The 14,494-nt window shown below is 44.2% G+C and overlaps 1 protein-coding gene across 3 annotated transcripts in view; it reads left to right on the top strand.

The window, feature by feature from the left end:
- Positions 1 to 204: 204 nt before the first annotated feature.
- LOC109316348 (patatin-like phospholipase domain-containing protein 3) overlaps positions 205 to 14,494 on the top strand; it is a 35,035-nt gene continuing 20,745 nt past the window's right edge. For all 3 annotated transcript variants that reach the window (XM_019544330.1, XM_019544331.1, XM_019544328.1), the window contains exons 1-2: positions 205 to 437; positions 13,761 to 13,993. In XM_019544330.1, coding sequence (XP_019399875.1) covers positions 251 to 437; positions 13,761 to 13,993 — 420 coding nt within the window. In that variant the 5' untranslated portion in view covers positions 205 to 250. The remainder of the gene's footprint in view (positions 438 to 13,760; positions 13,994 to 14,494) is intronic.

Raw genomic sequence — 14,494 nt, 5'->3', positions numbered from 1 at the left:
CGGCCGGACATGCCCCCGCAACCCGCATGCGCACTCCTCCCTCACCCCCAGCTCGCGGTGCTGATTTGCATGTCGCTGACGATTGGCGGAAGCTGCTGGTGCCATCACAGTGTTGGTGGGGGGAAGGATGCTCTGCCACGACCCTGGGTGCTTGCGACTACCTGAGAAGCGCCCGCGCTCCCAGTCCGCGGCAGTCGCAGCGGCGCCTGCGCTGTTGCCCGGTTGCTGGCTTCGCCCGCCCGGCGCCGGGATGCTGGACGACGAGTGCGGCTGGAGCGTGTCCTTCGCAGGCTGCGGCTTCCTGGGCGTTTACCACATCGGGGCGGCCACCTGCTTGCAGGAACGGGCTCCACGCATCCTCCGTGACGCCCGCCGCATCTACGGCGCCTCGGCCGGGGCCCTCACCGGCGCCGTTCTGGTGGGCGGCGGCTCTCTCGGTGCGTCTCCCCTAGGACGGCCTTTCTGGGACCCCGCGCCGGGCTGGGTGCTCCCGTGCGGGGGACCTGATTCTTCGCCGCTTCCACCGTAGTCCGCAAGGGCTCGCCTCGCCTGTGCCTATGTGTTCAGAGCTGGGAGAGGGCTTGAGTTGGCTTTCATGGGCTCTTCTGCACTAGCCTCCGAACCCGGTGGCTCAGGGCTTCCTGGAGGAGAAGGCAGGGTTGGATGTAAATGGCCTGGTTTTACAGCTTTTTCCTTGCTGCTTGTCCTGTCCCCTGTTGCCATGGAGAAACGTGGCCTCCATCCTCTTTGGAACAGGTAGGAATGTGGTCGCCATCCTCTGGAACCGGAACTGCCAGTAGCATCTGTGGGTGGTCACCAACTGCTGGTCGGTACTCAATACCCCCCCCCAACACCCTTACGGGAGCTCCCTGCTCACCGCCACCTGCAGGCAGTTGCCATGCCCCCCCAGTCTCTGGGAGCACAGGTCATTCATGTCCCCAAGTCTTGCCTCCCAGGCTCCAAGCATTTTTGTTGCTCTGCACTGGGCTCTTTCCAACGTGTCCAAGTCTCTGAAGCGTGGGGCCCATAATTAGACACGGTGCTCCAGGTGGAGGCCTTACCGGTGCTACCTAGAATGGAAGAATTGCTTCCCTTGATTGGCTGTTCATGTAACCCAGTATGCTACTGGATTCTTTTGCAATGAGCACAGTATTGGCTCATATTCAGCTTATAGTAACTCCTGGGGGCCTTCTCTGCACGAATGCAGCCCAGCCGGTCACTCCCTAGTCTGTATTTATGCATGCAATTATTCTATCCCAGTTGTAGGACTTTGCACTTGTCCTGGTTGGTTCTCCTGTGATTGATTGTGGATGATTTTTCCCTTATAGCTGGGTCATTTGGGATCCTAGCTCCACCCTCTGAGGTGTCCTGCGGTCCCATTCATCTTGGTGTTATCCAAAAATTTGTTAAGCATGGACTCAGTCCCATAATCCAAATTATTAATGGGGACCTTATTTTCTACCTCCTCCCAACTAGACATTGAGCCACTGATAGCTGCTTGTTGAGCATGGTGATCCAACCAGTTATGTATCCACCTTGCACTGTATTTTTGTCTACCCTGTATTTCCTTTGCTTGTTAATGAGAATGTTGTAGGAGGTAGTGTCAGAGACCTTACTGAAGTCAAGTTATATCACATCCACTGCTCTCAGCTTGTCATCTCATCACAGAAAGAAATCAGGTTGATTAGGCATGACTTGATCTTGTTCTGCTTGTTCCTGATGACCTTGTTTTCTGGATGTTACACAGTGGATTCCTTGAGGACCTGCTCTGTGATCTTTCTGGATATTGAGGCTAGGCTGACTAATTCCTAGGATCCCCCTTCTTTCCTTTCTTAAAGATGGGCACTAAATTTGCCCTTTTCTCAAACATCTGGGACTTTACCTACCCTCTACAAGTTTGCAGAGAGGTTATATTCCATTTGGCCCTGCCAAGCTGAAATCATCTGACTTCTCTAAGTAATTCCTTATTTGTTCTTTTGTTCTAGCTGTTTATTTCCTTCCCTGTCTTTACTGCCAGCTGTGCTTGTAATCTGGTTGCTGTCCTTGCTTGTGGAGACGAGTAAAAAGCATTAAATAATGCAGACTTTCCTTCATCTGTATCTAGACTGCCTTTTCATTCCGTAAGGGACTTATAGTTCCTCCTACTTCTTACATACTTGTAGAATTCCCCCCTCCTTTTCTTTTGACTCTTGTATCCCTTGTCAGTTGCATCTGAAATTGTTTCAGCCTTCCTAATTTTCTCCTTGCATGCCTGTGTGATACATTTATGATCTTCCCTAGTAGTATGACCAAGTTTCCACTTTTTTGATTGGATTCTTTTTTGAGTTTTAGTTTATTGAAGAGATTACTGTTTTGTCAAGCTGGCCTCCTTTTGCACTTCCTATTCTTCTATTTCATCAGGTTTGCTTGCTTTTATGCCCTTAAAAGAACCTCCTTAAAGTACAGCCAGCTCTCCTGAACTCCTTTTCCCTTCAGACTTGCTTCTTGGGGGACCCTGCCCACCAGTTCCCTGAATTTCCTGAAGTCTGCTTTTCTGAAATTCATTGTCTTTTTATTCTACTGCTGTGCTTCCTTCCTTCCCATAGGATCTTGAACTCCATCAGTTTGTGGTCTCTGTCCCCTGAGTTGGCTTCCATCTTCACATTCTCAACCAATTCATCTCTGTTAGAGTAGCAAGTCAAGAAAAGCTTCCCTCCTTAGTTGGCCTCTCTGCTATCTATATCAGAGTTTCCCCTAACACACTCTAAGGATTTGCTGGACTGCTTGTGCACTGCTGTGCTTCCCTTCCAGCAAATGTCCTGATAATTTAAGTCCCCCATGAGAACCAAGTCCTGCCATCTGGAAATTTCCATCAGTTATTTAAAGAAGGCTTCATCCACCTCCTCGTGTGGTGACCTGGAGCAAATGCCCACTGTGACATCCCCCCTCCTTCTCTCTCCTCTGACCTTTACCCAGAGGCTTAAATAGGTCTAATCTTCCAGCTCATACTGCACCTCTGAACACATGTATATCACTTTTTTATGTCAGGCAGTATCTCCTCCTTTTTTCCTCTGCCCATCCTTCCTGAACAAGTACGCTTATCCATTACTGTAATCTAGTTATGTGAACTATCCTACCCTGTTTTTGTAATCTCAGTTATGTCATAATTTTGTGCTTGTCCTAGGACCTCCAGTTCTTTCTGTTTTGTTCCCTATGCTTCTTGCATTAGCTCATAAACACTTCAGGTATCTAATTGCTTCTTACATTTAAGCAGTTATGTATTTCAGTATGTATTAAGTCTCTTATCTTTACATTATACTAGAAAATGTAGAAGTCACATTTCTAATTTACTAGATTAATGCTGTATTTTCTTACATGTTACCCACACCTTTTTCTCCAAACCCAGCTTCTGCAAATTGGGATGAGCATTATATGTGAGAAAATGGCTCCAGAAATTTGGTACTGTGAGTGGTGGCAGTGTTAATTGCAGAGTCTTGGGGGAGACAGCTCTCTCTCCCCTGCTGCCAAGTTTTCAGACTCATAGGGAGCTGGATGATATGGCTCTACAGGCTGAATCAGGTCAGGGTATGAGGTTGGCCCATTGTCAGACCTAGCATGTGGCCCCATATCCAGCCTACAAGGTCTGACCTGGCACATGGATCCAGAACCAAAGCATGGCCCTAGACCTGGCACACAGGGTCAAACTCGGCATGTGGCCCTGGACCTGGCATGGGGGGGCGGGGTCTGACTCTGCATGTGGTTATCATCCTACTGTGCCAAATCAGGCCGTGGCCCATCAGTCCACAGGCTCCATCTAGCATACAGGGCTGAAGCAGGCTCAAGAACAACTGATGATACTTGGATCAGCAAGGTGACATCTTTTTTTTCCCCCCCTTTTGTGCAACCTTTAAAAACAGGGTTATTGTAGAACTGTGAATAATTTTGAGGGGAAAAATGTCAAAGTCCATTTTTCCAGGTGCCTGTTAATTCTTGTGGAGAAGGATGGGAATCACACTTCTTGTATAGTACTGCAGCTTGTTGGAAAGAAAGTGAGAAGCAGCTCAGGCTGGGAGCAAAATTGCATGTGGGGAATGACTGACAAGCAGGGTAGCAAGATCTGGCCTTAGAGTAAAGAGCATGTGGGGAAGGGAGTGATATCCTTATGCAAGAAGACCCAGTGAGGGTCCTCATTTACTTTTAAGATCTTTTTCTCCCACACAGCAAATAAGGCCTACGTTTTATGCACAGTTTTTGTAGTTTAATGTATTTAGTCTTTCACAAAACTGGGATTTTTCACTTGTTTTTTCTTCATGATGTCTCATGAAACTTTTTTTCCCCCTGCGAGTTTCCATAGATATTGGCCCATGGAATATCTAACATAGGTTTGTTAGGTGTTGTATTCAGATTCTGCTTCCTGAAGATGATGGAACATTCTTAACTTCCATTAACTTCAAAGAAACTAGCATGCACAATTGGGGAGCTAATGGATAAACAGCCCCTGTTGTGTCAGCTACGCTAGATTTTCTGTATCTGTCCTCAATCTCAAGAACATATTATTCCTGCCCCCTGTTTTGATCACAGGGTGAGGAGGTTTCAAGAGCTTTTTCCATTCCTTGTCTATTTTCATCACTCACACAAACTACTTTTTGAAATCTAGAGGCTGATCTCTGATATTTCCTTTAAAAGAGGTAGAGAAAAGTAGGGCAGTGACTGGCTAAGAAGGAAGCATGGCTATTACATTCTTAACTTTTCAGATACTTAATTACAGCATGGGCCCTGTGTACCAGGAAGCTTTAGCAATCCTTTTTTAAATCCAGTCTGTGACTGCCCCTGCGGTGATCTGCATGAGGCTGATCCCTACCTGCTCCTGCCTGGGGTAGCTTGGATCATGCTCCCCACCTGTACCTGCCCTTCATCCACCAAAATCACCATCCCATCCCCAGCACTGGCCAGTGTGCACAGCTTCCTAGCAAGGCTGCCTTCCACACTGTTGCCCACAGGTGGCTGTTCATCATGCCAGGCGGGTGGAGTGGGTGGAAGACAGCTGAAGCTGGATGCCCATGTGCTGGAGCCACCCAGCTGCAGCTTTTACCCTTCCTCCCCAGCTGGCTGGGCATGTGCCTGGCATGCACCTCCATGGCTGCTGCTTCCCTGTGCTACCTGCAGCCCAGAGCAGCACAGCAGGAGCAGGAGAAGGAGGAGGAACCACTGGAGGTGGGGGGAGCTGAGCAGTATCCAGGTGGTTGCAGCAGCAGGAGCAGCCCTGCTGGGAAGCAGTGCATGGTGGCTGGGGCCAGGCTGGTGCTATTGGATGTGGGGTGGGAGTGGGTGGGCCTCAGCCACATGCAGTGTGTCATGGGGGTAGGTGCAGGCTGGATGGGTGGGCAGGCCACACCTGCACCTGCAGCACTGCAAGGGTGAATTCTGCTGCATGCACCCCCGCCCCCAGCTGTCTCCTCAGACCTCGCATGTGGGGAAGCCCCCTCCCCGCCCCCACGCAGTATACAAGAGTATAATTATTTTTTTTTGAGCTGTTATGCAATCACCTCTATATATGGTATTCTAAAAAAATCAGGACAAAAATTATTTTTTGAAATAAAATTAAAATATAATAGATGTTTCATTTTTAGTATACGATTTGGGTGTTTTTTTAATCTGTAAGTTGTTAAAATGATACCTTTCAGAAAGATTGTGTGCAGCCTTGGACAGCTCACCAAAACATAAGTCGCCTACCAGCTGAAATAATTGCCTGACCCTGTTGTATAACTATTCAGGCTCATGGTGAAGATAAAGGGGTTTTGTTTTTGGTTTGGGTTTTTTGTTTTTTTTACTAAGTCTGTCAAGGAAGGGAAATATTTCATATACCCTAGGTACAGTGGCTAAAAAAGTTGCATTTCAAAGTGAAACAATAGTAGGACTTATTTGAATAGGTACTGCACTGGGAGGGGAGGCAGAGAGAAGAAAGGGAGCAGGGAGGAACATTAAATTGAAGAGTAAAACTGTTCCAGTCTAGGGCTTTGCTTGTCTTTTCATTCTATTAAAAGCAAATAAGAATTTGCTGATGTTCAGTCAGGATTAATGAGTATTCTGGCACCCTGTCCAGTACTCTGACTCCCTGTCCATTTTCCCCACATATTTCTCAGAGACTTACTCACGATCGCTGGGTCTAATAGTTACACCCTATATCATTATAGCGTAGGCTAACTAGCTGTCTCCCCAGCACCTGCTGCCACTTACTTTGCATGCGTGTCCTGGGAGGGCAGGAGGTTTCTCCGTCCACCTCTTCTGCTGCTTCTGGCTTGTCATATAGCTGCTGGTTCTCAACACTGGTCATGTCCTTTGACAAAGGTCTTCTGTAGAATTTTGATCCCCTTCCCTGCTGTGTCTGAAGAGGAGATATGCAATGAGAAGGTTGTTTCTTACTTGGCATATTCATCAGACAGTCTTGAGAGAGGAACTTAAATTTGTTTTTGAGTTCTCTGTTTATAGCTAGTTTTTCTGCCTTTTGAAACCATGGAAGCCAAAGCAAGTTAGGAATCTTGAAGCCCGCAAAGCTTTGTTGAATAAAGTGAACAGAGCTCACACACTGAAGCAGGGCGGGCAGAATTTGGCCCACAGGCTGGATATGATCCATCAAAGGATTTTATCCAGCCTGCAGTGGGTCCTTCAGCCCAGGCACAGGGGACAGCTGAGGGGACTGCTGATTTTTGCAGTTCTGCCCCATGGCACACGTGGCTGATCCTGCCACCCTTGGCCACGCAGCAGAGTTGGGGTGGTATGGTAGCCGGACTTGCTTTCTGGCAGCGCCTGCAGCAGCCAATCCTTCAAGCTGCCATTGCCAGTCTCTACTGCCACCATTGGACTCAGCCCTCATGCTCATGCACTCCAACACGTCTGCCCACTGGCGGTGACACAGGACAGAGCAGGTGGGCAGAGCCTCCATGGAAGACAGCAGGAAGCAGCATCTGGGAGCAAGATGGGTGAGGGGCCAGGGTTGGGAGACATTGTGGGACGGTGACAGCATGGGGCTGGGCCTGGGGCAAAGCCATAATCTGCTGCCCACATGTCCCTGCAATGGGTGCTGGTTCTGTGGGTAGCAGTGTGCCAGGGAGCTAATTTGCAGTTCTGCCCCAGGCCCTGGCCCCATGCTGTCACAGTTCCATGATCCCAATCCTGGCCTTACCTGCCTGTCCCGCTCCTGTTTGCTGCTCCCCACCTTGCCCATGGCTCCATCCTATCCATCTGACTGAGCATGCCTTGCCTGCATGGGTCCTGAACTGGTCTCCACAGAGACTCCAGGATTGCAGGGTGGTGACAGTGTGGGGCACAGCTGTGATCTGATCCCTGTATGCCCCTGCCCATGGTGCCTGTTGCAGGGGCATATGGGGAGTGGATTGTGGCTTTGCCCTAGGCCCTAGCCCTGCACTGTCACTGCCTTGCCCTCACCCTGGCCAAGCATGGGGCAGAGCTACTTAGGGAGTTTTGGAGAGCTGTTGTGGGCTGGGGGGGGAGGTGCTGACTCACTGCAGCCCAAATAATTGCTCACTCCTTCTCTAAAGTTATATTAACTGCATTATTCACTTACTGCAGAAATCCAGTAATGCAAAGGAAAAGTTGCTGTGAAAGAAGTTTGCCATTAAGCATCAGCAATTGTTTTAGAAGCTATTTTTTTAGAATGCCTTAATGGGTATTATAATATCTTCCCTATAGAATTATAGTTCATTAATACTTTTCACTGATCATACTATATTAAATAACCAGAATAAAGCACTAGTGACCAACCTTTCCTGCCCAGAGCATGGGGGCTGGACCTGATGATCTCATGAAGTCCCTTTTAGCCCTAAACATCTGTGAACCTGTGGCATGGGCAGCACGTGGTAGTTGGGGAGGAGAATAGAATCAGAGTGGTATTTGGGATGGGTACAGGACTTCACTTGTGGCATGTCTGCCAAAAAAGTTGGCCACTACTGCCTTACATACTCTGTAGACTAAAACATGAAGTAAACCTCTAGGTCCTCCAAAGTGGGGTGTGGACACCCCAGGGGGTGCACAAGATGATCCATTGGGGTGCGGGAAGAAAATATTAGAACTTCTATTTATATTTATATAAATATACGTATATTGGAGGTGCGTGCTCAAAAATTTTTTACTTATAGGGGTGCGCGATCAAAAAAGTTTGGAGACCACTGCTCTTGGTGACCAGAATAGAGTGTTGGCAAGCATACTAGCCAATTTCAAAATTATTGCATGACTTACTGTAAGTAATTTGGGTTAAGCAAAAATAGAATGGTAGGGATTTTCAGAAGGTCTTAGTTGCTCTAATTTTGCTCCTGTTTAAAATAAAGTTCCTAGGTATTTTTATTATTAATAAGACCAATGTTGAGTGCTTTCAGAAATCTCTTATGAGCCTTAATACTCATTCTCCTCTAAGTAGTAATAGTTGCTTTGACTTTATTGTACTCAAATAAGAATAACTTTGAAGCAAGTACATTATAGTCTTAGCACAGTAAAAGGTGCATGAAAATCTCAGCTAAGTGTCTTAGAAGATTAAAATCTTACCTGCTAAAATGTTGTCTTCACTTTTAATCAGAGTACCAATGAAGGAAGATACTTTCCAAATGACAAAAATACATGTATACATTGTCTTTAGACTAAAATTAGCTTCTTAAAGTTCAGTGATTGGCCGCAGGGGGGGCCCTGGTTTCCCCTCCGACCCAGGAGGGACTAGTCACTGAGCCAGGAGGGTATAGGGGGGCCCCCTGCATATTCTCCGGCAGACCCAGAAATGCACCAGAAGTGCTTTTGGCCCACTTCTGAGTGTGCTGCTGAAGGTGCTGGGGAGCCCCCTACACTCCTGTGGGACGCTTCATCCGCCTCACCATCACAGCATTTACAAACCACCTTGTACCTTGAAGTATGTAGAAAAAACATTTTAAAGCTCTGCACGCATCTGAATCGTCAAATCTCTCCGAATCGATTTTGGAAGGTTCCAATTCGATTCGGAGAAATTAAAGGGTCTCCTGATTTGATTCAGATTCGGAGATTTGGCTGCCGAATTGGGTCAGATCTCCATGGAATTGAATCGGGGACCAAAGCTTCACACAGCCCTACTATTTAAACCAAGAAACTTCTATTTTGTGAGGTAATGCAACATTGCTCTAGGGGAATAATAAATGTCTGGGAGGTTGGTAGGGTGGGGGGCTAGAAAATAGTATAGGGGCCCAGTTACTTCAACCTAATGATTTGAACTCTGATTTAGAGTTGAAGAGCTCAGCCCTCTGATCCATTACACCGGGAACAAATCCCATTTTCCAACAGAACAATTTATAGGAATGTCCATATTGCTTCTTTTTTTTAATCCTGGATATTTTTTAGCTTAGAATAAGGGAGAAGGTAGAAACAACTTTGAAGATTCCTTTTAGTAGCTACTAAGTGTACCTTAATCTTCAGCTTCTTAGAGGTAAATACATCAAAGTAGTTGGAGTTTTTACAGGGAAAAGTTTATTGTCATTCTCTGAAACTGAAGGTATCTGTACTAGGGACTCCCAAGATTTAAAAAGAATATACAGAATTTTGAATTAACTCTTTGATTTTTTTTTTCCACTTCAAAACCCCCTCTTTTTATCATGGGGCATAATTCATAAAATTAATCATATTTTTTTCATTTGGATGGAGAGGAGCAGCAGCAAAACACAATAGCCTGTATTAATGTTTAAATGGTGAGACACTTGCTAATAGGTTTCCATTATTCCTCTTCTGCATGGGACTCAGTTTTTACAAATTTCATGGAGGAGCTGAATAAACTTTTGATTTACTTCTAGGTCAAATTCCTTTTTGACGAGAGATTTTTAGCTTTCTTTTTGCAGGTAAAGCAAGGGAGAAGGGCAGATTTCACACTGGTGTTGATGAACAGCAGCCTGATAAACTGTTTGAGGTTATTAGTTTGAAGCCCTGTAATTGAGCAAGGAAGGTGAGCTGATACTCAGTCACCTTGTGATAGGCTTAGTTATTTCCTGCAGTAGACAAGACAGGGTTACTGTAGGGCATATAACTGCTTTATCTTATCTCCAAAAGAATAATGTGGGAATGGAGGCTAAAACTGAAGGTACTACCAGATTTCAAAAGTAAAGATTTAAAAAAAAAAGTTTTTTTGAATAATGCCTTGAGTCTAAAATAGTCCAGCAAGAATGCAACCAGAAATTGGTTGAGGGCCTCCGTAGCCAGCCCTATGAGGAGAGTCTGAGGGACCTGAATCTCTTCGGTCTCCGCAAGAAGAGACTGAGGGGGGATCTTGTGGCTGCCTACAACCTCATCAGGGGTCAGCAGCAGGGACTCAGGGAAAGTCTGTTCACCAGGGTCCCCCTTGGAGTCACCAGGAACAATGGCCACAAGCTGTGGGAGGATAGGTTTAGGTTAGATATTAGGAAGAACTACGTCACTGTAAGGGTGGCTAGAGCCTGGAATAGGCTTCCCAGAGAGGTGGTGCTCCCACCTTCCCTGGAAATCTTCAAGAGGAGACTGGATAGGCACCTGGCTGGGGTCTTATGACCCCTGCCACCCCCAGTGGCTCCTTCCTGCCCATGGCAGGGGGTCAGACTCAATCTGTCTAGGTCCCTTCCGGCTCATTGATTCTATGAAATCAAACAAACTTGCTAACTGGCAGAGACTCCCTTTCTTTTCTTCCTTTTGTGCTACTTTCAAAATCTTATTTCTGTCACTGGAAAAACGGAATTTATTTTTTATAACCTCCCAATGGATTTTCTTCTTGTATGAAACAATTCAAGATTCAGTTAACTGAAATAATGTTATTACTGGTTAAATGGGAAGTCTTGTGCACTTAGGATAAGATTTTCAGACATAACTAGGCACTTCTGGTGCCCTAAAGTGCGTCTGCGTTTCAGATAGTGCAGAAGACTCAATTTTTATCAAATTAGACTTCAGGAAAATTGAGGGGTCTAAAGTTGAGCGTACACGAAATGAGTTACCTAGAAATCACTTTACTTTTGAAAAATCTCAGCCAGAATGCAAATCTTAGAGCTTTTAACTCCTTAATTTTCACTGTAGTAATGCAAAGAGAATGGGAGTAATGCAGTAGCATATGTTACATCTGCTGATGAAAGTAAAGTTGAATCACAACTCTCTTTGTTCTGTTGCCAGTTTAGTTGGTTCCTGTGTGCCCATTGACAGGTCATATAGAACATGATTTTCATGGGCATTGAGCAGTACAAGTTCTATGGAATATGTGGAGCAGTGTTTGACTAGCACCTCTGAAAAATCAGACCTCAACCTTATTGTATCTTTTTTGCCTTTCTTACAAAATGGTGTTTACTTTTTTCCCCCCTACCTTTTAATGGGACAATAGTTGGATCAGTGTGCACATCCTGCTAATCAGACTAGTAGAAGGCAATTAATGTGTTTGGATTGCAGCCTTTGTGATCAGAAACATTAGTCAAGTATTTATTATAACATGGTATCTCATCCTGATGTCTGTATTGGAGGAAAGCGTGCAATTGATTATATTTTCAAGTTTGTGTAATTTTGTTTTTTGGTTTGTTTTTTTTTATGGTCAAGAATGCTTTCAGTTGCTGAGAGAACTTCTTGTTTGTTTTGCTTAGGAGCCTACATTTTATAGAGGCCATATAGGCAAAGTAGGCATTTACTGTCCTGAAACTGTATACTTTTTGACATTTGATGTAACTTCCTTTGTGGACAAAATGACTGGTCACACTTGTTGTGTTCAAGTGACATTTGCAAACTAAACAATGAGTTGATAATATTGCAAGTAAAACTTAAACTTAAAAAAGCATATTTCTTTGGCTTTGACATCTCTGAAATTTTACCTTAAAATAAGCACATAAAAATGCTTTTCTCAAGTATTTATTTCCTGAAAACAGTATTTTAAAATGATGGTGCCTCTTCATCTGAACTTGTATCATACAGTTACTGCACCATGACTAGTATAACTGACACCTTACCATGATCAAAAATGAATAATTTATATTTTTTAGATAAAATTTCTCTGCAACTTTTTACATGACTCAGCAGTTCCTGGAACCCAACAGTAGAAGCAGGTACAATTATACTAAACATCTTGAGGTTAGAACTATTCAGATTTTAGTGATTGTTTAAGGATATCTTAAAACTTCATTCTATGCAGCAAATCTTTGTAGACAGCAGACTTCTGTGACAGATGCATCAGAAATGGTGTGAGCTGGCTGGTCCAAACTAACTCTTGTTACTGGTATTTGGCTTCAGTGAGCCAGAATAAATATAATTAAAATTGTTGCATTTCGGGCACAAAGAATATATATGAAAATTTGTAACTTTTTTTCTCATAAATTTACCTGGTCATCAGGGTTGGGTACAAAATGCCATCAGTGCCCATTTACTTCAGTGAGGCAAGGCTGATACAGTTTTGTAAGTTCTGAAAAGTATTTCATCCTATTAGTTTGAACACATCATGTTACTCAAATTTATCATTTTTCTTTTTTCCTTTTGAGCAAATCTATTGTAAGCACTAGGAAGCTCCTTTACACAATTGAAGAACCTTAAATATTTACCATAAAGCATAGCTAAACTTGTTTGTCGTAGCTTCTAGGTAGTTTTATTTGTTAGGATTATTTACGTTACTAAAGGGTAACTTTTTTGCTGTAGTTTGATCTGATTGATGCAACTGAATGTCGTCGTACACTTCTAGGATGGGGGCGTTAAAGTCAGTTGGCCCTGCGGGCTGAATCTGGACTGTGGGTTTTCACTGGGCCAGATGACCTGTGTGGCATTAATTCTTGCAGCAGCCAGAGCTGCTGTTTCAGCAAGTGTCAAAGTCAGTTAACTAGGGCATTAATACTGTGGCCACCCTCCTTCCCCTTGCTGTTGATTTTTAGTTGGCGGGGGTGAGTAGAAATCTTGGGGGTTTTTTGTGGGTTTTTTTGGCAGCAGACTGGTGGGGGACGCAAGTAGTGTTATCTGCTAGCCCTGGGTTCCAGGACAGTATTGAAACAACGGGTCCAGCAGACTAAGCATCAGGTCCCATGGGCTGGATCTAACTTGTGGAGGTGTGGTTCAGCCCACAGGTAGCTCTGTAGGCAGAAGGGCTCACCTCCATGGGCCATATGTGTGACACCTCTGGTATAGTGTATATATATATGATTAGTGCTTGAAACGTTTGTGGCTGTAAGATTAATCAGTTGGAAGAAATTCAGAGCAAAAGAAATTGGATCTCAGTTGAATATTTGTGAACTACATCTTTTTTGGATATGAAGATTCTATACATAAATATTTCCCAAACGGATCAGCATACAGCTGCTCCTCCCATCTACCTGCTAAAGAAAATCAGTTTCCCTAAAATTCTGTAGTATAGGCAAGCCCTTATTTTTGTGGCATCTCTTCCATCAGTGAGGATGTGCGAACTAAAATAAATAGCTGCTAACACTTCTTAAAATTTTGGTGCATATAAGGCAAGTTGTATTTTAACAAGTGTTAGATGCTTAAGGTGAACTCAGATTTCCTATTATTTTCAGCATCCCTAGTGTTTTAAACTGACATTAAAATGGCTGCCCAATCTGTGGTATGAATCTTCATTAATAATGCATAGCAGTACACAAACAGAAGGCTGTATTAACCACTTTTTCCTAATTGCTCAAAGATGAGCTAGAAATATTGGCTGTCATAGATTTTTGTAATGAAAGCATCGTAGCATTTAAGTACACTCAGTATTTTTAAATGACTGAAAATAATTGCCAGTGGTTTCAAATAAAATGATTTTTTTTTTTATTTTTCAGCTGAATCTTGTGCAGATGTTTTGGTGTTAGCCAAGGAAGCCAGAAAACGAAATCTTGGTCCTCTTCATCCTTCATTTAATATAATGAAGATTATAAGAGATGGGCTCATTAAAAACCTTCCAGAAAACACTCATCAGTTGGCATCAGGCAAACTCTGTATTTCCCTAACCAGAGTGTCAGACGGTAGCAATGTGTTGGTGTCTGATTTTAATTCTAAGGAAGAAATAATTCAGGTAAGTATTGCTGCAGTTTAGCTTTCTAACTTTTTAAAATCTATTTTTACATTGAATTTCTGGTGCTTAGTCTTTTACTAGCTGTAGGATTAACCTCAGTAATGGTCAGTCAGATTTCTTATGACCTGGTTTGTGCTATTGCTTGTTAGGGAAACTAATTGCAAAGTTGGGTATATGGTTTGCTTACTTATGTTGGTATGAAAATTAACATTGTAAGGGTGGCCATTACTTGAAAACGCTGCATATCTTATGAAGTTGCGGGCTGTTTCATTTGTATGTTAATTATAGTTACATAGTTTCGTAGTTTCTAGGGTCGGAAGGAACCTGCGTAGATCATCTAGTCTGACCTCCTGCCATGGCAGGAAAGAGTACTGGGGTCAAAGGACCCCAGCAAGGTGTACATCTAGCTTCCTCTTAAAGACCCCCAGGGTAGGAGCCAGCACCACTTCTCTTGGAAGTTGGTTCCAGATCCTAGCCGCCCTGACCGTGAAGTAGTGCCTC

The sequence above is a fragment of the Crocodylus porosus genome, unplaced genomic scaffold, assembly GCF_001723895.1.
Source record: "Crocodylus porosus isolate Cpor-Errol unplaced genomic scaffold, CroPor_comp1, whole genome shotgun sequence".
NCBI classification, from domain to species: Eukaryota; Metazoa; Chordata; order Crocodylia; family Crocodylidae; genus Crocodylus; species Crocodylus porosus.
Note: the sequence above shows the minus strand (reverse complement) of the source record. Positions and strands in the feature narration are given on the sequence as shown.